Source organism: Heliangelus exortis, chromosome Z, assembly GCF_036169615.1.
Source record: "Heliangelus exortis chromosome Z, bHelExo1.hap1, whole genome shotgun sequence".
Taxonomy (NCBI): domain Eukaryota; kingdom Metazoa; phylum Chordata; class Aves; order Apodiformes; family Trochilidae; genus Heliangelus; species Heliangelus exortis.
In genome coordinates, this window is record NC_092454.1 from 64,603,116 (window position 1) to 64,625,450 (window position 22,335).

The 22,335-nt window shown below is 41.4% G+C and overlaps 1 protein-coding gene across 2 annotated transcripts in view; it reads left to right on the forward strand.

Annotated features, from left to right (window-relative positions):
- Positions 1-21,735, forward strand: part of SNX30 (sorting nexin family member 30) — a 48,903-nt gene extending 27,168 nt beyond the window's left edge. The window contains exons 4-9 of one of the 2 annotated variants that reach the window (XM_071731970.1): positions 2,513-2,671; positions 4,931-5,126; positions 5,767-5,966; positions 10,843-10,929; positions 14,511-14,663; positions 16,594-21,735. In XM_071731970.1, coding sequence (XP_071588071.1) covers positions 2,513-2,671; positions 4,931-5,126; positions 5,767-5,966; positions 10,843-10,929; positions 14,511-14,663; positions 16,594-16,653 — 855 coding nt within the window. In that variant the 3' untranslated portion in view covers positions 16,654-21,735. The remainder of the gene's footprint in view (positions 1-2,512; positions 2,672-4,930; positions 5,127-5,766; positions 5,967-10,842; positions 10,930-14,510; positions 14,664-16,593) is intronic. The other variant, XM_071731972.1, reaches the window with a different exon arrangement.
- Positions 21,736-22,335: the final 600 nt, after the last annotated feature.

Here is a 22,335-nt window from a genome sequence, read left to right on the forward strand (position 1 = left end):
GACATGAGATTGTGTTCACTGCCTAGATATTCTTTTCTCCCTCCCTGTTCTCTGAACAGCTGGATATATTGAGGTTAAGCTTCTACAGATTCTTGTGTATACTAACAAACTGCCAGGCTTGCCTGAGGGCTGCAAGGCAATAACTAATAGCCTAGTAGCAGGTGGTAAGTCACAGCCCAATCAAGCTGCTTTGATTTGACCTGGAGTTTGTTGCACACAGAACAACAGTTCTGGCAGAAGTGTCTTGAATGCTGGACATGAATCCATCTGCAGAAAAAAGCAATCTCTTAGGTGCCTCTCTTCTAGAAAATCTGAAAGTGTGTGTGCTGCCCTCTTATCTAGCTATGCACAATTTAGCAGTTACACAATATCCTATTTATCTTCTCTGTGCAATGGTACAGCAGGAAGATTAATGAATGCTTTACATACTTATTTCTTATGAGTAGGTGGCAAATAGAAGCTAAAGGCAGTTTCAGGTGCACTGTGACTTAAATGTGATCTGAAAGGATGGTTTAAAGCAGTCTAAGATTATCTGTAACTGGAAATACTCTAATCTCTGGAGGCCTTCTGTCTAAAAAAGTACTGAAAGGGGTTGTCTTTCTATCTTGGTATAGTGAGGCTGCTTAAAATCTTCCTGTTAAAAATGGTGTGTCTTAGCAGTGCAGCAGTTCATGAGACCCTACACACAGTAGCCCAAACTAAACTGAATATAGATTCCTTTTCACCTCTTAGGTTACTAATTCTTTTTTTTCTAATGATCTGAGACATATTCTAATCTGTCTTCTAAACAGCAGTAAGAATGCTTACTAAGCATAACTTCCTATGCTTGCTAAGATAAGCCTACTGTGGACAAGGATCTTGTCTTTGTATGGTGATTGGATAGTTGAAGTTGTTTCTCAACGCTGCTTGCATGCCACAGCAGGGAAGAGTAGACTGCTAAGTCAGAAGTCTATCAGGTAGATAAGTAACACACAGCTAAAGCAGGATTTAATTTGCTAGCTGTGTGTACTGACTACTTGGGATGCACCTCCAAGGCCCTAAAATGCTCAGGACTAACTGCTAGTCTAATTAAAACAAGGTTTAATGGCAAAAGTCTTTGCCATAAAGGTGCGCTCTTCTGTGAGTCTCTAATGTTCAAACTTCAGTGATTATTCAGTGCCAGTTTCCATGTGTTTGGTTGAATTAAGATCCCTTAAATTAGTCTTCCAGATTCTTGTCATTCTGCCTGTCTTGATGACGTAGTGTCTTCCTCAAGTATAAAGTCACAGCTAATGTTTAAAAAGCAAGGGAGAAGAGTTTCTTCCTCTCCAAAGGCTACTGCGCTATTCTTCTGAAGAAATTGTATTAGAGAGTACATTACACTGGTTTAGCTAGAATTACTGATCAAAACATAGCTGGTCTAAATGTAGCTATATCAACTGGGATATCTTGGGATAGCCATATGCATAAACAATTTTTTCTTTGAATTACTTTTGTCACATATTTTAGGTGACAAAATCTTGCCAGAGGAGAACCTGATTCCTGAATTAAGTGAAAATGGCTAGCCTAAGAGTAAGTAGATTATCTGTCTGGGCAGACTGTTTCACACAAAATGCAAAGCACAGTTTTAAAACTGATACTGATCTTACAGGCCATACTGTCCAGAGTGAAAAAAAAGCAGATGTAGTGGTACAGCTGAGAATAACAATGCTAAAGTTTAAGGAGTTACCTCCTGTCTGAAGCAGTACTTTGGAGTCTGGAGTCTAAGTGTAACAGGAGGGACAGCAGAATGAGCAAGTCTGGAGTCAGACTTGGGTTTACACCTGAAGATGAGCTGTACCGATGGTGGAGATGGTGGAGTCCACATAGGAGTAAGATGAAAGAGCAGATACTTTGGCAGACCTTTGTCACTTACACAGATATGCTCAGGAGTCTCAGCTTCTGAGAACTGGGAGATGACCAAGCGTGCCAAGTGCTTCAGGAAAGCTCCAGCCTGGACTGCTTGACTATTTGCTGTGTCAAGCCTGCTCATCTGTCTTTGCTCAGTGTGGTGCTGTCCAGGAACTGTATGCTGTTCAGCATGAGGGGAGGGAGAAAAGTAAATTGAACTGTTAAATGCTCTGAGTTTCCTTGGGCTGAGCAGCCTGGGTTCAGCATCAGGGGCTGTGTCCGCACATTGCTGTAGCAAATAGCGTGCAGGTCCACTGGTATCTCCTTAAAAGCCAGAGCTTGAATGCATATAGCAGTAGCAGGGGAACACCCTGAGCTGTGCTAGAAGTCCTGAGTACTGCCTGGGCTTCACTGGTGTGGCTCTCTGCTGAAGCCACTCAGTAGAACTGCTGGCATTAGTCCATATCAGCAAAAGGGTAATTCAGAGAAGGGCTTGCATCCCATCTGATGTATGGTTCCCGTTAGCAAGCATAATACTGTGGTTTCTGTTAACACTGGAGTTTGATTGCTTTGTACATTTCCAAATAGCAGAAGCAAGTTTCTGGGCTTTTAAGTCTTTGTGCATTTTGCTTGTCTCTGACAGCCTCTTCCTGAAAAATTTGTGGTAAAGGGTGTTGTTGATCGCTTTTCTGAAGAGTTCGTGGAGACAAGGAGGAAAGCATTAGACAAGTTTTTGAAGAGAATAACTGATCACCCAGTGCTTTCTTTTAATGAGCACTTCAACGTGTTTCTTACAGCCAAGGTAAGCCAGTAAGTTCAAAACAGACCTTTGCAGTGTCCTTTGAAATGAAGGAGAATGTGCAGCTCAGAACTTTCCCTAAAATACCAGAGTTATTTGGGCCCCTGTGTTTTGTGTGTGACAGTTCCCTGTGTGTCACAACTGTATGAGTTCCCTTTGCTTGAAGGAGTGGGGTGATCAGCAAATTTACAGATTCACTTCTTCAGACCGTCTTGTTCTGTGGCTAGAAAATCTGATGCAAGAGAGGTTCAGAATTTAGAAAATTTTAGCCTTTTTGAAATCGTCTTTTGGGGAGGAGGGAAGTGACAGAGAAGAGGCCTCTCTTACACAAAATTATGCAAATTTCTTGACCTTTTTCCTGTCCATGTCTTCCATACTGCTTCCATTTGTTGCCCTCAATACTAAACTTGAATGTACATTCGTGTTTGTTTTCGGTTAACAACTTCATGCCAGTCTTCTGCGTGACTCATCCAGCAGTGGTGCAGTTTTCTTTGGCTGTCTCTTGAACTGCGATATAAATAAGACCAGGAGGGCCTGCAGTCATGCTTGGATCTGACCTGATAAGTGCGGAGAGCTGTAAAAGCACATCTTTCCAATTTAGATCATGTTAGATCACTCAAATGAGACAATTAATTTGAGCTCCCATGAGGCTTGTGCTCTGTTGCTGGTAATGTGAGATTCTGTCTCGAGTTTTCTTTTATTTCCCCTCCATGATGAACTTTACTGCTGAAACAAGCCAGAGATGCAGAATTTGTTTTGTACCTGGGTAATTAAATGTCAGTTTTGTCTACTTTTCAGTTGTCTAGGCATGATGCAGCTTTCTTTGTTGCTTAGTTGTCTCCTCTCGCCCCTGTAAAATGAATGGTAGGGGTTTTACCCTCAGCCCTTGGCAGGGCTTACCATGAGAATACAGAGCATCCAGAGAGGCTGAGGGAAAAGGACACTTCTTTTCTGTCTGCCTGTAGTATTGGATCTTGCTGTGTTGCAGAAGTTTGAAGTGTCAGTTCAGTGTGCTAGGACTTTCAGAATTCAGTTAACTGCAGAAAGTCATGAGACCACCTCCTGGCTGAAAAAGAAATCAACTTTTCTGCAAGTTGTGAGTTAAAGGTTTGGGTTTTTTTTTCTGTTGCCTGCTTGCAGATAGTGCTTATGACAGGTAAAAGGCCGTAGTCAAGGAACCACTGCAGTTAAATGCAAACACAATTCAAAAGTATAATAGTTAATAGGGTGTAAGATTCCTTAATCAGACTTAATTTTGACTTATGTATAAGTATCTGGAAAGAATGCCATAGTACAAGTTTTGAAGGTGGCTGCTGTTTTGTTATTTTTTGGTTTTTTTAAGAACATTGGAGCTTCTACTCTTGTCTGCAATACAGTGTCTTGATTCTTGACCTCTGCAGGCCTACTTGGTTTGATGGTGTCTCTTTTCAGGCTGCGTGGGATGACCTGTGTGTAACGCATATGCCTGTTTTGAGGTGTCGAGTACTGACCCCTGCTGGAAGGAGTTGAATGAAAAATGGATGGCATTTTTGCTAACCAGTTTTTTCCGATATGCTGTCAAGGTGAAATCCCCTGATAATTGTAGGTAAACAACCTTGGTGACATAAGTTGTCAGGATGTTTATCTACGCAAACATGGAAAGCTTTGTTAAGGCAGTTTCATCTTTCCATGCAGGCAATGTGGCTGTGTCTGACTCTTGAGCTGCAGTCTGTCATGCAAAAACACTCTACTTGTCTCTCCATGTTGTGCTGTCTGTGTGTGCAGTCTTTCCCTGCCTCTCCTACCCTGTGACACTGATGGTGTAGGGTGGCTGCTGACAAAACGGGCATGCAAAGTGTAGCTCTGTACTAGGTCATCAGAACCACCTAGTCCCTTGGCCTAATGCTATTGTTGTGTATATCACATAAAAGTACGTGTGGATGAACAACATGAACACTATTGGTGGAAACAGGGCTGTTAATATCACTACTTCCCTGGTGACAGCACAGGAACATAGGAAAGTGAGGCCATCTGCAAAGGACCACTTGTATATAATGTGCTTCATACCATTCTCCTGGATAGTTTATCTCCACGGAGAGGTAGTCTTGAAACTGTGCTCATCTGTGCAGCTTGCACAAAGTGAGTTTTTGTCCAAGGTACATGTCACTTGTGATCTCTTGCCTTCATAGGGTTTGATCTTGACTGGAAAATACTGTTCTCTGTGTTAATCTTCCAACATGCAACTGGAATATTTCTAAACTGTTTATTTTTTTAACTTGGTAGGATCTTAATGCCTACAAAAAGCAAGGAATGGCATTGCTGTCGAAGATGGGGGAGTCTGTAAAATATGTCACAGGAGGCTACAAATTAAGAAGTCGAACACTGGAGTTTGCAGCCATTGGAGAGTATCTAGACACGTTCTCTCTAAAGCTTGGTACCATTGACAGAATAGCACAAAGGATTATCAAGGAACAGCTGGGTAAGGGCACAAGGTGCTCTGTCATAACATGTCACTCTGAGTGCTCTGTATCTGGTTGATGGCATGACCAAGACAACTCATGTCAATGATTGTGGCCTGTAATGAGCCCTATTACCAAGCAAAGTATCCTAAGAACTCTGAGTTAAAGCAGGCCTATTGTGTGGCACAGCATCTTAGCACAACTCTCCCAGTATTTTTAAAGTTGCTTTTCTTGTTATACCAACCTTCATTCTTAGAAGAGTAATTTTTGGAAAGATACTTGGGAGAAGGAAAAACCTGTAGTTTCCATCTGGAGGAGTAGATATGGAATCCCTAGAAAAAAGTAAGCTTTACAGACCTTTCTGAGCAGAGCCAAGTTTTGCACATCTTTCTTAAAAAAATACTCAGGCTACTGCACACAAGCAGCTACTTTATATTGGGAGCTTGTAGGAATGATCAGTTAAGCAGGAGGTGATTTGGACCTGTTACCTGTACAGCCTCGGAGCTTTGTTAAGATGCTAATGCAGCACAAGATTTGAGTCCTAGTGGAGCTAATGTTGGCCAAGTTGGGTGCACAATTTTTTCTGTTCGGTGTAACTGTCTACAGACCCCTGTGATTGCTTTTACTGTGTTAATCTTCTTTTCCATCTGCCTCTTGCAGAATACTTGGTGGAACTACGTGAATATGGACCTGTTTATTCAACCTGGGGAGGGCTGGAGGTTGAGCTGTCAGAGCCACTGGAAGGTGTGTCTGCCTGTATTGGGAACTGCTGCACAGCTCTTGAAGAACTCAGTGAAGACATGACAGAAGACTTCCTGCCTGTGCTTAGGGAATATATATTGTACTCAGAATTAATGAAGGTAAGGAGAGCCCTGTGTCAGAAGACACTTTCATGGTGTTTGCATGGAATAAGGTATCAGCGAGTTCATTCTTTCTAACAGAATGGTTGGAGGGGGGAAAAGTGAGGAACTAAATAGTACATTAGGTAGGGGGATATTTTCATCAGCAAAACAAAACTAGGCACATTTAGTAGCAGGGTACTGCATGGGTAGCATTATCTGCTCTGCTATTCAATTAATCTGAGGTCAGTAATGCATAAGTGTTGGAGAGCAGCTCCTTCATTGGGGTGGCAGGTGATAACTATAGGAGTTCTGTGGCTGCCTGGAATCTTCTGTTTGAATTGTTAGAAAGTCAATTGTGGCTCAGCTGCTCACTACTGAGCCAGTGTCCAGTAGCACTAACACCTTTTGTCACTGGTCTGTAACAGGGCTGAGTAACTCCTTTTAGAACCACATGTCCAAATGGTAGAGATTTGTTCCTTTTTCATCCTCATGCTCTGGGCAGGATAATGACTATTGTAAAGTTCTGCGTATCAAATAACTGTGTAAAGATGTTGTTCTGTGACTCTTAATCTCTCTAATAACTTGGTATCTTACTGCTTCTGCAGTGCAGTTTTTGTTCTCTTGAAGTTAAGGAGATATGGCATTCAATCCCATTGCATGGAGAAAAGAGATACTGAGCTAACTGCACTGAAAACTGAAACCAAGGACTACTGTTCAGCTGTTAGGAGCTTTTCACCACATGCCCATGCTGCAGTATTTATTAGCAGTCCCTCTACTGGATACTAACCAGGCAAACTCTTGACGACTTTCCTCTTAGAACTACCAATACAAAGCTAATAGCCTGTTGTAAATCTACTGTCTGAACATCAGAGTTGTTTTCCTTCTTAATCCTAGTCATTCTGGATGTCTCAAATGGAGGGCTGAAATAATAATCTTTTCCCAGCTTCAGGTGGCTAGTTGTATGGCTCCTGTCTGGCTGAAGTGTTCTTGCAGCAGGTGTTGGCCACAGCATAAATGGGGTGCATTTTCTTTACAGGACTATTAACCCCAAGCATTGCTGGAACATCCTGAGCTGTAACTAGCAGTCTTGACCAGGGGTGTTCAGACTTACCTTTATTCTTTAGGAAGGGCTGTGTGTGTCTGCTTACAAATAGAGTATGAGGCTAGAGGCTAAAGCTTTTAGCCTAGAACATCTGGATAGAAATGCCTCAGCCTACTAGAGATGGCATCTGAAGTGGCAGGCTGAGTTGTGAGGGGTGCTTTTTACAAACCCAAAATTTGGGTCAAATTTTTTTCATGCTAAAAAGCAAGGGTTTCTTCAGGTGAAGAGGTACTTCAGGCAGTTCGTTTTGAATATGTTCAGCTAGACAATCTTGTTGACTTACAGACAGCCCCATTCTCAAAGGGCTCTTGGCAGAAAAAGACATCAAGTGCAGCCTTCCAGTCAACAAGTTGTCTATCTGCATGTCTTTATTTCCACTCTCCCTGGGGTAAGAGATATTTAATTGCCTGAAGTACCTCTTCAGCTCAGGAAAACTTGATTTGTCACTTAATTTTTAGACCGTTGATTTGACTGTTTAGTGCCCTAAAGGATTCAGTCTTTCTGTCAGTTATTCTCTGGTAATGACCCTAACGTACTCATTGTGTTGGTGCTTCAGAAGTGGTTGGATCTAGACAGCAGGTCAGTGAAATAGCAGCTAAACAGAAATAAGGATTATGCTGCTTTGTGTTCAACTTGGGCATCTCACTAGCTTTACTCTGAAAACCAAGAATAAAATTTATTGCTAGCCAAGGCAGACTATTTTTTCCCCTTCCTTCTCAAATACCAAAACTGAAACCTCTTGGGTCTTGCCAAGTACAGTTTTCTAATGCTAGAAAGTGTCTGTTGCTATTTCTGTACTAAGTAGGTACAGAACTGTCTTCACAGACTTTTTAATACCAAGTAAGAAACTGTAAGGAGACTGGTCTTGGCATGCAGGCAGCTTCCTGCTGAAAAGGCTGTCCTCTTCACTAGTGGTGCAGTCTTATTCATCAGCTGCTGCAAGGCCTACTTATGAAATTAAAGTCTGTTTTGTTCCTCAGTTCCTGGAGTAAGAACAGCCAGGTTTTCTTCACTGTTTTAGAGATGAATATTAACTTCAGTGTCATCAGAAGCACTGTAGTTCCTGAGGCAACTGCGCTTGTGGGAGCAAAGCCCAGTAGTTCTGGTTGAAACAAATATTGTCGGATGCCAGGAGTTTGTGTGAAAGATTTGCAGAAGCGGGGAAAGGCTGGAATTGTGAGCTGGAGTTAAAATGTGTGCTGGCAGTGTCTGGTAGAGACCTTTTCTAAAATGTCTGGTAGAGACCTTTTCCATGTATGAGATGGCCAGATGACATTTCAAATCCTGGTTCAGTGAAGCCCTTGTCCACAGATACATAGGGTTTCCCCAGGGAAGCAAGTGCAGAGGATGAACTCCAGTCTGCATAATTCAGTGCTGGTATTAAAATATGTATGCTTTATGCTGCCAGGAAGGCCTGTAAGATGATGCTCTCCCCAGCTGTGTGCTTTGATGCTACTATTAATGCATGTTTAAAGCAAGCACCACATGAATAGCTGTTTCTTTAAAGGTGTGCAGTAAGTTAGGGTCCTCCTGTGAGGTTTAGGGGTCAGAAGCTATGTGGTGTGCAAGTGACAGAGGGTTGCAGTTTGAAAAAGGAGGCCAGTGGGAGCTTCTGAAGCTCCTTCAGAGATAAAAGGGGCCAACAGGTTACAAATTGTTACAACTGAATACAAAGTGGAGAAGGACCTGTCTCACTGAAAGCAAGTCCTGCTTGTACAGGGACCAGTGATTTAGTTCTGTCCACAAGTAACTGAAAAGTGGTGTGTGAACTTGTTGTTTGGTGTTACTTTCTTTGCACATTTTTTTATTTCCTTTATTTTTAATTCTCTTTAAGTGAGACCCTAACTGGTGGAACTATTGTGTGGGCTGTGGTAAGTCTGGGTATACTTGTAACCCAGCTTTTTTAAGGATTTAACACTTTGTCTACAATTGAAAAGAGATTGCTTGAAGGTGCCAGAAAAAACCACTTCTCTCTCATTTGTCCCATAATTGAAGGGAGGGCTGTATTTTTCTCATCACTTAGAGGTCAGATATTAATAGATACTTGAAGCTGTGTTCAGAAGCATAATGTTTCAATGGTCCACAGTGGATGGACTTGAGCAGTTAAGGAGAAATAATACACCTGTTCATTAAATCTATTGATACTTGTTAATCATTGGCTATTTTGAGTACAGATCTGGCTTACTGCTCTGACTCAGGGCTCCAAAAGGCTGAGTGCAATTGCTGGAAGCTGTTGTTTTTCTGGAAAGAAATTTCAGTTGACTCAGTGTCAAGTGGCAATAAAAAGTAGAAATACCTGTTATATCTCTCAGGCTTTTGTTGCATGGTAACCTCAGTCACTTAAGGGCTATTCCACATAGTTGCTTAGATTCCAAAAGTTCAGTTTTTTCAGACAAACATGGTTGCTTGCATTCCTTGGGGACAAAAGTGGGTGTTCAGCTGCTGAAGGTGAATTTTTATGGTCTGAAGGTTCCTAAACCAATAGCAACTTTGTGGCTGGGATGCCATTCCCATTTATCAGAAATTGAGGTTTGTAAGAATATTGATTGTAACGTTTCCTGTCTCTACTCTAGAGCAACTGCACTGGTGACCTTCCCTTCAGTCAGATCATGGTTTGTAGTTACAGGGTTTGTACATCTGTAATTAGAAAACACATTTTGGTTAATCTGGCTCTTAGGGCTCTGAGAATTATTCTTTCAAACAGGTACTTCTGTAGGCAGCAGGACATGTGACTTCACTAGGCTTGTCTGAAACTGTTAAAATGACTGGGTACCTCCATTTGGGAGTTACCTTCTTAGTGGAGCAATTCCTTCGGGAAGGCAGAAGGGAAGATTCAGAGTGTGAACTGGCCAGATTGGCTGCAGGAGTTCAAATGTACAGGTGCCTCAGCAGTGTGTGTTGGCCCACTTCCCTCTAAGCAATAATTGCATCAGTTGAGTTATAAAAAATTACTAGTAGCTTCCTTGTGAAGACAGCAGAAGAAAGTTGCCCTATCTTGCGAAGAACTTCTTATTTGTAGTACTATACTCCTGAAGTGACTGATTTCTGTGGTTGCTTTTAAATTGTAAGACTGTAGTATAACCTGCATGGAGATCTTGGCTTGTGTATGTAGTATATTTGTTATATTGTAAATACAATGTAAGGACAGCATCTTTTCTTTACTATTCTAAGAATATTCAATAAAATGTTTGTGAAACTCAAGTAGCTCAATGCTTTACACACATTCTGCTTTTCATAAGTGGTTTTTTTAATAATAATAATCAACCCTACCAACTGATCTAAAAGCAAAACTTTTGTTCTAACATAAGAATGTAACAACTTGCTGTAAAGGACTTCTAGGAGTCTACACAAATGAAAAGGGACATGTAATACCTTCTTGTCTCTTAGCCCATACTGTGCCCTCTGCAGCTTGAGAGTTATCAGAAGCTTTGCACTTGTGCTTGACAATTTTAATGCTTTTTTTAATGCAAGTAATTTGCTTTTCATGCTAATAATAGGTTAACTGATGAATTAAGTTCACTTGTGGTTATATTCATGGTTCCATGACAGCTTCTATCTTGCATCCCTCCAGCTTGTCCAGACATGGCATTTTATCTGACCCTGCAAGGTGCTGGAGAGAAAGTGCTCTTTGTTTTTAAAAGCTGGTCCCAAAATATTGTGTAGAATAGCACAAGGTTCAAAAGTCTGACTTAAAACTGAATTAGTGCTTGAAATTGCAAATTGATACAGCTTATGCAGGCTGGGGAGGGAAGCAACAAGAGGATGCTGCTGACAGCTGTCTTTTGCCCATAGAATGTGTTGAAGAAGAGAGACCAAGTTCAAGCGGAGTATGAAGCAAAACTGGAAGCAGTAGCCTTGAAAAAAGAAGACCGTCCAAAGGTTGGAACTTACAAGTACTGTATGAAAACAGCTTGCATTTAATATGCTGAGAAGAATAAAGAAACAGAACTTGATTTTTCTGGTTCTGATGGCTTCTTTGCCAGTATAAACAATTTCTGATGGAACACAAGTTCATTGTTTTCCAGCTGGTGTGAAACAAAGACCTGGGTGTGAATGTGTGTAAACCTGTCTGGTCACTCCTGATCTCCCACCATTCAGTGCAGCATAGCTCTGACCTGTGTTTAACACATCAACAGCAGCTAGCAGTCAGTGGGGAGTGTTTGATGACAGGGACTGGAGCAGTGGTTGAGTGGGCCCTGGGGATGTAGCTGTATGTCACTGAGCTAAGTGTATCCCTGACACTGCTTCACTCTATTGCAGTACACGTGTCCTGACTGTGGAAGACTGTTTTGCCCCCTCTGCTTGGAGGTCTCCTGCATGATGCTAAACAGAGCTGGTGTCACAAGGTGGAAGGTCTTGGATACACTTCATGTGGAACAAAGCTGTAACTAGCTGCTTTTTCTACATGGAGAAATGTGCATCTTTACTTCACCCAGGCTTTGTTCCCTTCCTCTGCTTGGGACTTTTCGGTTCCCCTTCATGTTTGTGTTAAAAACTAATGGATGACTTTCCAGTATTAGGTCTCCTGTACAATAACCTTATAGCAGGTTCACATAACATCTTTTAATCTAAGAAGCTGAAGAGGACTGGAGCAGAAAAATGCAAATTGGTATTTTTCTGGTCTCATGTCTCTCACAGACCCTCCAAATAGTGATGTCTCAGGTATCTTATGATGCTTTTGTATTTTGGTCTTTTGCCTACCCCAGTGCTGACTGGGACTCTTAGGTACTTTTAATTCCTCAGTGTAGCTTTCCATAAGCTGTATCTGGGATGGAAGGGACTAAGCCTAGCATAATGCAGCAAGCCAACTGAGTTCTGTTAGCCATCTGACGCTATACAAAATCTCATCTTGGAAGTTAAGCAAGAGGAACTTCTGAACTTTTTCTCCCCTACTAAAGGGCCTTTGCATCTCACCTCTCAGTGGGATTACTGTATAAAAGCACAGCACTTAAATAGCTAAGAATTTTTTTCATACTTGCACTTCTCTAGGGTGTAAGCATAACTTCTGGCAACTGTTTGTACCTTTTTTCCTAACAATTGTTTTGTGTTATTCATAAGATGAAGTTGAACAAAGTAGTAGAGTTCCTTGTGTGTGTTTAAAGCACTAGCTTAGAGTTTTTAGATCCTTTCCTCCTGAAGTGGAGGAAAGTGTCCCCATCTGTAAGAGTTGTTAGTAGTTAGCAGAACATCTTGTTTTCAGAGTCTGTGACTTGCTGCAAGCTAAAAGCTAATAGTGTCATGAGCTGGGTTATGGAGTGAATGACATTTGTGCTCCTCTTGGCATATTTAGCTGATCTGGCAAGAAATTGTGTTCTAATAAAAAAATAAGGGAAAAAAGGCCTGCTTTTGGACCACGAAATGAGGGCCTATCGTCACTTGCTAATCTCTGCCACTGGAGGGCACTTTGGGACTTGACAGACACATCATCAGGCCGGCTGCAGAAAGCTCAGTGGGTGACATTAAGTCGTTCTCACACTGGGAGGATCTGCTTAGAACTCAGTGGCCTGCAATTGCAGGAGGCTTGTAGGGCTACTGCAAATGTCTGTCAGCAAATACTCTTCAGAATGCTAAAGTCTACATCAAAAGAGTAGTGGGTGTGGTGTGTTGTAATATTAGCATAACAGTGCAGAGTCCACAGCCTTTCTGTTTCTAACAGAGATGGTGGTGGTGCTGACCACTGGATTGTCCCTGTACCTCAAAACTTGCACAACTTGCAGGAGAACTGACTGTGAGAAACAACAGATTTATTTTTCTTCCTATGCCTTCATTGTGATTTCAGGCCCTGGCAGAACAATCAGGAAGCTGCTTCTGGTGAATGCTTAGAAACTGGCATAGCTGGACTGGGAAATTTTGTGGTTTTGCTTTTAGACTTTACGACTCACTCTTGATAGCCCAGCCTTTCCCATTAGGATAGCAGGGTACTTATTTATAAGCCATACTTGCCCTGAAGGGAACTTCTTCTAAACATTCCAGCTACTTAGCTTGGTAGTTCTTATCTGAAGTGTATGAGAGAACTTCATGTCTGTAGTTGTGGCCAATTCTGTAGCCAGAATTATAGTGCTCCGAGAGGGCGCTGTGTATGTGTGTGGCCACTGAACCCCACAGGCTGCCTGTAGTGTAAATCCAGTTTATGGAGGAGATGCTTTCATCTTTATTGGAGAACAGATGTAGGACCTTCTTTGAGTACTAGCCAGTGGAATAGTTCACTGATCAGCCCTAGTCCACATCCTGGAGAAGAACCGCAGTTGAACCATGTGTAGCTAACTAAACTGCAAGGTAGTAGCAGACCTCTAACTTGTCACCCATGAATATCTTCTTTTATAGTCTGTTCACTCCCTTCCTTCACACCTGTCAAAGAAATGGGAATTTCTTGAGTGTCAGGTATAAGAGAAGCCACTACAAACTTCTGCAAAGTTCTTCATTCTGGATTTTTCCTTTTTGTAAGTAACAGGTTCCATAGTAGTGGTTCACTTCTCATGTTGGTGCCAGACATCAGTGGTTTCCTCTTCTGAGGTCATGGGCTTAGTCTCCATGCCCTCAACAGTGTGCTTCCCATCTGTGTGGGACCATGCAGCACAAGAAAAAGGGAGAGGAAGGTGTACATGTCTTTCCTGATAGAGAAAATATTTGTAGTTTTCCTGTAGGTGCCTAGTAGTACACATGATTTTAGTTGAAACACATGCAAAGAACACACTTTTTTGGCCTAAAGTTTCTCTACTTTGGGCCTGTAACTACTATCATAATCCATCTCTACCTAGGTTTGCAGTAGGCTGTCCTTCAAGGTCTGTCTTGTTGCTTATGTCTGATTACACATCCTTCTGAGCCCAAAGTCCCCTGAGCCAGTCCACAGCAACAGTCATCAGTGCTTTGCACTTGCATTTTTTCCAGGCAGCCTGTAAGGTTTAAAGTGGAACTGAAAAACAAGATGCTTTGGAATTTTATTCTGCAGCCATAACTGATCACTGCTGTTTGTGTACTATGGTACAGAAATAACATTGAGGTCTCTTAGCTCATTGGTCAAACCTAAATGTCTGTTGCTTCATGCATGTGAGTGTAAATTGGGAAATGCCTGGTACAGCTGTAAGTGAGAAGGAGGAGAGAAAGCTTGCTCTGGACCTGTAGTGAAGCTGCCTCATGAAACTGAGCCTAGGCACCCAGAAGCTGCACCAAATTTCTTTCCTTTTTATGTGCCTCTAGCAAGTTCTTCCTCTCTCTGCCTCCATATTGAGTGTGGAGATGGACAAACACAACTACCCATCACCACAAACAGCAGAGAACAAATGAAGCAGTCCTGTCTCCTCACTAATACAGAATTGGGGCTTTTCTCCCTGCATCTGTAACACTCAGGGTAACTTCTGGACTGGTAACTTACCCTTTCCTCTGTAGTTTTGCTCATTGTGGTTTGAGCTAATGCAGCAGGTGAGCACTTTCAGTGACAGATTCAATTTCTTTCCTTGCAGGTACCCACAGATGTTGAGAAGTGTCAAGACCGAGTTGAATGTTTCAATGCTGACCTGAAAGCAGATCTGGAGAGATGGCAGAACAACAAAAGGCAAGACTTTAGGCAGCTGCTCATGGGGATGGCAGATAAAAACATCCAGTACTACGAGAAGGTATGTGGCACTGCTGAAGCATGAGCCAGGAATAAGAGCAATTAACTTTCATCTGAAGTGGTGATAATTCTTCAAGAAATCCTTACCCTGTCTTGAAGAATTGAAGACAGAAGAAAAAGAATCTTGAAGATCCTTTTCCTGAAGAAAAGAATCTTACACATCTTAATCAGTTCTCTAATGCTGTGAAAGCTGTTCTTTAGCAGCAGCTTAGTGTAGTCTGTTGAGTTGCTGGTCATGCTTAAGTGATCTCCAGCAGACAAGCAATCCTTTCCAAGGGAGCCCTGCAGCAGCATTTTATCTTTGTCTTCTTGACAAGGATGTCAAGAATTCTTGTTGAGCAAATTACTGAGTAATGGTAGTGGAGATGAAAAAGTCCAAAAATTACATGTTCTAGTAATGCTATCAAATCTCTTAATTCTACCTTTTATGAACCAGCTACATGGGTTAATGTACATCCATTAAGCCATACATAGATTACACTCTGTGTGCATGAATTATTTTAATCTCTGTCACCTTGTGCATAGTTCTTTCCCTTGTATGCTTGTCCTGGAAATACTCGGTCAGATGTTTCTGCTGCTCTGCCCTTTTTCCTTTGGAGAATGTGTACCTGAGATTCAGTGCCAGGGTTTTTGGTTTTTTATTGTTTTTTCAGTGAAAGGGCCTTGATATTCAACACCATATACTGCCAGTCTTGTTTTCTTCCACTCTAGAGCAGTGATGTCCTGTGCAGTGGTTGATATTGTGAACACTACCAGGCTTATACATAGTGACATACTTAATCATCTTGCTTATTGCTTTTTTTCTCCATATGCTTTATAAACTTCTTCCTGTGCTAGGTTACCTTTCCATGTAATATTAGTTACATGGAACTACATATGAACTTCCTTTGCCCCTTTCAGTGTCTATTTGCTCAGTAACCCATAACTAGTCACACAGAGCTTCTTTCACCTGGTTCTCATCTCTCTTCTGAGGTGGCTGCTGTGGAGGGGGTTATTAAAGACTCCACTGAACATCCAGCAATGCCTTTATCACTGACAGTTACATCTGTACATCCTAGTTGCTCTTAGCTGCAGCAAGGAAGCTTTTTGGTAGGAAAGCATCTAATCTCTTTGAAATATACAACTAGAAATACTCTATTCACCTGCAGTACAATCAGCAAGATTGGAAGATGCTTGACAACAATGACTTGTGAATGTAAGTGCTGATCATGAGTTACCCCATTCTCAGTGTCTCATAATACGTATTTCACAGTCTGTATTTGTCAAGTTTGGCTTCTGGGCTGTACATGGTTGAAAGTGATGTTGTAGAGCACAAGAACTGCCATAAGTACATGTGTCTGGGGAGATGGCTCCAAAGCCTGGAGTGACTTTCTGATAATGCAGAAGCTAGACTCCACTTTTATTTTAATATCCCCAGCACTGCCAGTTCATCATGTGGTAGTCAGTGTCAGAGGTGTATCTCAGTATGTTGTGTCTCTGAACTACCTTCCCTAAATGTATGAGTTTTTCAAATAAATTTGCTGGAAGTAGTCTCTAATAGCTGCTGTTGTGTCCAAAGCAGCCCTTTCCCCCAGTCACACCACAAAGATGTCAATTTCCACTACAGAAACTGTTTGTCTGCCTAGCTGAAAGCTCTGGTGTTCTTCAGTTTAGAAAAATCTAAATATCTGTAGATGGTTTTTAATGGCTTGGGTTAGCTGATGACTTTGGAAAGTTTGTTTTCTTTGTTTGGAATCTGCAGCTATTCTTTCTGAACACATTCTTGCTATTTGAGATTCTGGGTTTTGGGTTTTTTTCCGTTTTCTGTAATAAACTCCAAAGACCTAGCTAGCCTTTCTTGAACGTGCAACTCTGTTGGTCTGGAAGAGTTAGTTGAAAGTAAGAAGAACTGATGTGCAATCTGTTTTTAAAATCTTTATTTCTTTCTTCAGTGCCTTACGGCGTGGGAGTCAATTATACCACTATTGCAAGACAAGCCCGAGACCAAATAAGAAGTACCTTCAAGGACAGTCTAGCACTTCTGTGCTCAGTACCACTAGACATACTGGAACTGTATGAAGGACTCCTTTTGTCAAGTTAACTGAAACGCCAGCTGCCCTTGGGCTGGAACAGATGCTCTGAAAACTGTTTCTTTTCCTCACTTTCTGTGTTTAAACTGGGGTATGTTTCATCTTTTTGAGTTATCTTGAATGGTTCCTTCTTTATCCTATGGAGTGATTGGGGGTTCATAGTGAAAGTGCATGGGGATCTTGATAAAACTTACCTCTCTAGTCTGGAAGGAGCTGATGAGTGAAACACTAAAAAGATGAAAAAATAACTCTGCTGCAAGGTGCCAAATGACATCTTCATTACCATTCTGGTTTTTTAGCAAAAAAAAAAAAAAAAAAAAAAAAAGTTAACTAGTCCTGTGATGCAGTACTTCGTAACCAGTCTTTATCCCTATTTTTGGATGGACAGGGAAAGTCTGGAAATGAGTATTTTCTGTGTTGCTCTTACCCGTATGTTTCCTCTGGATAAAATGGTTTCTGGAGACTTTTCTGTGTGGGAGTTGGGCTGGTCCTAAACAGAACATACCAACACCACCAGCAGACAGCCTGTGATGCAAGCATGAACTGTGGTTTTGTGAGTGTGGCATGCTGTTGGTTCATACTGAGTATCTTGTTTACCTTGGTAATTATAAAGTAATGTCAGTTGGCTGAAGTGTACTTGTGATGGACTTGGGGATGAAAATCAGCCTAGCTGCAGGAGTGAGTTGAACAGTGAGTGGTCTTTCAAGGCTTATGGAAATAGTGGAAGCAACTATGAGTCTTTAGTGCATTTTTTCTTAAGCTAGCTCTGAAAGTTGCATGGTAGAATTGGTCTATGCTTTAAGTGTTTTGGGTTTTTTTTTCCTGAACTAGAGCCACTTCAGACTTGGTCTCTTAAGGTGCCTGCTGTAGTAAATGTAGAACTCTGCTTTCACTCCATGTTGTTTTTGCAGCAACCAGAAGCCAAAAAGTGTCAAATGCTTCCTTACACTGAAGCATCATAGTGTGTGAAACTTGCCTTAAAACAGGTCAGTGAGGGCACATGAGTACCCTGTAAGGTACAAATAGTGTTCACACCTGTCTTTACAGAAGTATGGCAAGCCTTTTAAGACTACTTTGGGTACAGATCTACTTTCATAGTAGATTTATTGGCCCTTAGAAGTGTAACTGTTTCTGCAGGTCCTTTTTTTTTTCCCCTTTTCTGTTGCAGTCCAACCTCAAATAAATGCCTGCTGGGTGTTAATGATCTTATGTATGCTTCTGTGATTCCCAGGGTCATGGTTTAACAGGATGCAGATAAATCCTTTTTAGCCATCTCTAAGGTGGTTTTGGGCTATCAAATGTCAGTGAAATATTTGAATTTGGGAGAATAAATAAGTCCAAGCACTGCTAAGCTTGAGCAATTGCTTTATCTGAAAACATTCTTGTGAAGAAGAATCTGAGCACAAATTGTGTGTGCAATTTGTGTTCTTCAGTGACAGCCTACCAGGTAACAGTCTGGTTTGGACTTCATCCAGTCATAAATAACAAACATACCTGAAGCTGCCCTTCTGAGCTTGGTGGCTTATAGCAGCTGTCAAGATGAGTTATTAGAGCAATGTGGTAGCTGTCAGGCTAATGAGATGATGCTCTCCGAGTGCAAAAGTCAAGTTCCAAATATTTAAAAAGGTTTTCCTTTTGACTTGGCCTCCGCTGACAGTTCAGTGGTACTAAACAAACTATGCTTCTTGGGTTAAGATCACAGTTTGTCAATATACACTTACTTGCTGTAAATGAGAACTCTGCTTTAAGTTGCTTTTAGGTCTGGATTGACAAACAAAAGCATTTCAATACAGTTTGACAGTCTGACCTTCAAGGTTACAGTCTTCCCTATCTCCCACAGAGTTCAACATGCTTTTTAACTTGTACATGTGTGGTAAATGGAATCTTGTAGTTGGCTCTGCAGCATCACTGAGTATCAAGCAAAATGTAATTTGAACTAATATTTAGACAGTCTTCCCTTTACATTTTATTAAAAAAAAAAAAAAAAAGTGAAAGATGAGTAGAGAGGAATATGGGCTTTTTCCTAGAGGTTAGTAGGTTTCATCTGATGCCTAACAACACTGAGGTCCTGTTCCCTCTTAATTTTATATCAAACCAAAGTGGATGTTGGTTCTGGGGAATTTAGCAATTGGCATCACAGCCATTCATGACAGCATAATGGTCAGTGGGGACTATGAAGTGAAGTTCAAATCAACATGTGAATGTTGAGGCTGGAGAACTAAAGGCTGTTGAAGATCAGCTTAAATTTTCTTTAATCTGATCCCACTGATTCTGTGCCATGGTTTTTAATCTAGTCCTTAACGAAAGCATGTTCTGCTTTCAGAGAAGTCCCTTTCTGGCTCAGCTGATGAAAGGCAGGCATGCTTTGCACTTCCCCATTGGAGTATGTGGTTATGTGGCACCTGCAAATTGATCTGGAGTATAAGTTGGAACATGAACCTCTTGCTATGGCCACTAATGGAATTTCACATAATGGAATACCAAAACTACTTAAGATAGTAGGGAAGTACAACTTAACATAACAGTACAACTTAACATTCAAAAGAGAATTCCTCTCCAAGGATTGCTGCAGTGTAAGGAGGGTGTGTAGTGGTGGGTCTCACCTCCTACAGGCTATGGAGGAGTCCCTAAAAAGAGAAAATTTCATTTTGTGAATTTTCCCTAAAAAGAGAAAAATTCATTTTGTGAATGGCTGTGTGACTGTGGGAGAGGCTGTGAGGTGTGGGGTAGATCCTGATAGTGAGGTTTGAAGCAGCAGTGCCAAACAGGAAAACTACTAAATAGCAGGACACTCTTGTAAGATTTAAAGAGCACACTTAACTGCTGTTAGTGGGAGGTTAAGATCTGAGCTGTTAGTGAAACTCTGACATCCAGGATCCTTACATGACAGGAGTGTCTCCTGTGGATACCCCAAGGCTCTTCTATGTGACAAGTAAAAGGTGTTGGTAAAAGGAGATGGGAGTGGTGCAGGAGCTTCATCTTTGAGTAATTTCTTGAGTTTTCAGTCACTGGAGGTCACCCTCTGCACTAAAAGGACATCAAGGTTAGCTGCACCCTTTCTATAAGCCTATTTAACATGGGTCTTGAATAAGCCTAGTTTTCCTTGTAATCTGTAGGCCATCTCCCCTCTCAGTGGATGTGTAATTCCCTGCTGTCCTGGTTACTTCTGTGTAAGTTCTGAGATACTTGTTTCTACTCATAACTGTCACCAGCACAATAAAACGAGCACTGAGATCTTGTTTTCATGCTTGGCTATGAACCGTGCATTGTTTGCATATATCCTTACCAGGTTCTGACTCTTGCAATAAACATAGATGTTGAAACATCATGGCTTTTTCAGGTATCCATTGAAAAATTAAAAGGTAACAGGTGTAGCCCTGAAGACACGAACTCTTCTGTGAGTTGTATCAAAGAGTAAACTATGGATCCTTCACTGAAGTCTATTTGGGTTTTTGTCACACTTGTGCTAAGGATGAAGTAGTGGAATAAGGGATAGAAAGAAACATCTGCAAAGCATGAGTGGCAGAGACAGTCCTGCAGAGGTATGGTGTGGTGGCCTTGCAGCAGCATCTCTACGTAGCCTGTTCCCAATGCATGTTCTTCAGGTGTTTGTCCTGCAGCTGCCAAGGTACAAACGAATTCCCTCACAGCCCAGCAGGACTGTTCAGTGTGTTAACAGGAACCATGCTTTTGTTAAAAACTTTCACAACTTCACCAAGTATGATTAATGCTGATAATCACTGAGCAAAATTGAATAGACTAAACTAGTTCATTAGGTGTTTAGCCTTCTTAAATTCTGAAGGTAGAACAGTAGTTTCCTTGGTATATTAACTTGTACTACAACAGCCAATAAGTAGGGAAAAAGGGATCTTTTTTGTAGAGGTGGGAATAGCAGGAATAAACTTGCTTTTGGGCAGTGTGAAAATTGCATTTTAAACTTTTGGGGAGTTCTGTTTAACCAGTTTTATGGAATTAATGGCAATGCTTAATACTATGCTTAGCACTTTGAAGTCTTGCTGGGGCATCTGGCTTACACAAGTACTCAGTAATGAACTGGACTAGCTTTAATGTTGCATGGCTAAGGCACAGTACTTGTGCAGAAAATGATGCACTTTCCAAAAAGGTGTAAGTTGATAACCCTAATGTGAGAGGCATGCTAAAACATTAAAGGCTAGTTGATGTCCTGGACTACTTGGAAGGTTTCATTTCTCTGTGCTTTGAAGCTAAACCACTTCCTTAACTCTGCTGCTGGGATATGTATCCACACCTTCTAATCAGGCTGGGGCCAGTGCCCCCCACTGCACAGGGGGACAGGTTGCAGAGCGACAGTCTTAAAATAGCAAGCAGACAAAGGGCTTTTGTCTTTAAGATATGAAACTAAAGCAGCACCATTGTTGTTCTCTTTTCCTTTGTGCCTGGCATCCCTCTGTCCCTCCTTAAGGTGTGGAGAGTTGGGCCATGCAGGTGAAGCATGGAGTGAAGGGTAGATCATGTCCCCCTCTTTGGTGGAGTTCAGTACTGGGGAGCAAAATGGTGCCTTCTTGTCCAGGCTCTTACACTTTCAGCCTCTGTAAACCCCGTCACTGGAACTAGAGTCAGCATTGAAAAAAGATGCTATTCAAACACAAAATGAAAGCTGTGAAAAGACTTGTCTCTGTTGAATTAGCTAATGAACGATGTAAAAATGAGAAGGCTTTTGTTTTCCTGTACTTGACCAAACCTGGCGACTGTGCTCTTGTTCAGACTCACAGGCTATGAAATGTTGTCTTGCCTTCTGGTGCTGGCATGTTTCTATACCCTTTCATGTATCTCTGTATAAATATACTTCGTGCGTTGTTTACTATGGAACTAGTATTGATGGAGAAAAACACTGAGGTTAAACTGTTTGTAATTCTCTATTAGTGTGTACATTTTTTTAAAATGCACCATTTGTTTACCTCAATTAATTTAATGGAATGGACCAATAAATGTATTAAAAGATTACTCCTTTACCTAAAACATAAAGTTTGTTTCTTCTTTATTTTTATTGTAATGATGTGTGTGATTGCTTTGCTGGACAGCTCACTGTCTGACAGCAGAAATAACCTTCCCTTAAAATCTTGTTCCCCTACTCATTTAACTAGAAGTCATCTGTCTGTTACTGAAGTAAATGTGCTATTACTTGGAAGTGAAGCCTGGAACTAAAGAAAGATTCCGAGACAGTGTTTGGAGAGAGAACAGGGAGGGCAGCAACCTCTTCAGAATAAGGGATTGCATAGTACCTTATCAACTTCTGCTTATTGCAACCCTGACTGGAACTGATGCTGCCAGATCTCCCTCCAGGTTATTTTAGTTACTGAAGGGCTTTTAAGTTGCCTTTACTTAGTCCAGGAGCCTAGAAACCACTTGATCATTGCTAAATCAATTAGCATGTAGATAGACACATAATTTAAGCCCTGATCCCTGTGGGGCATGCCAGTCTTTTGAGTCATGTTTGGATTTAGCTGGTATCATCTCATGCCAGTTGCTGTATTGTATGAGGTTCCTTTTGGTAGGGGTTTCACCTGGCATAAAGAGGGGGTAACAAGGTAACTATTACCTGGCATTAGTGTCCTTACACCCACA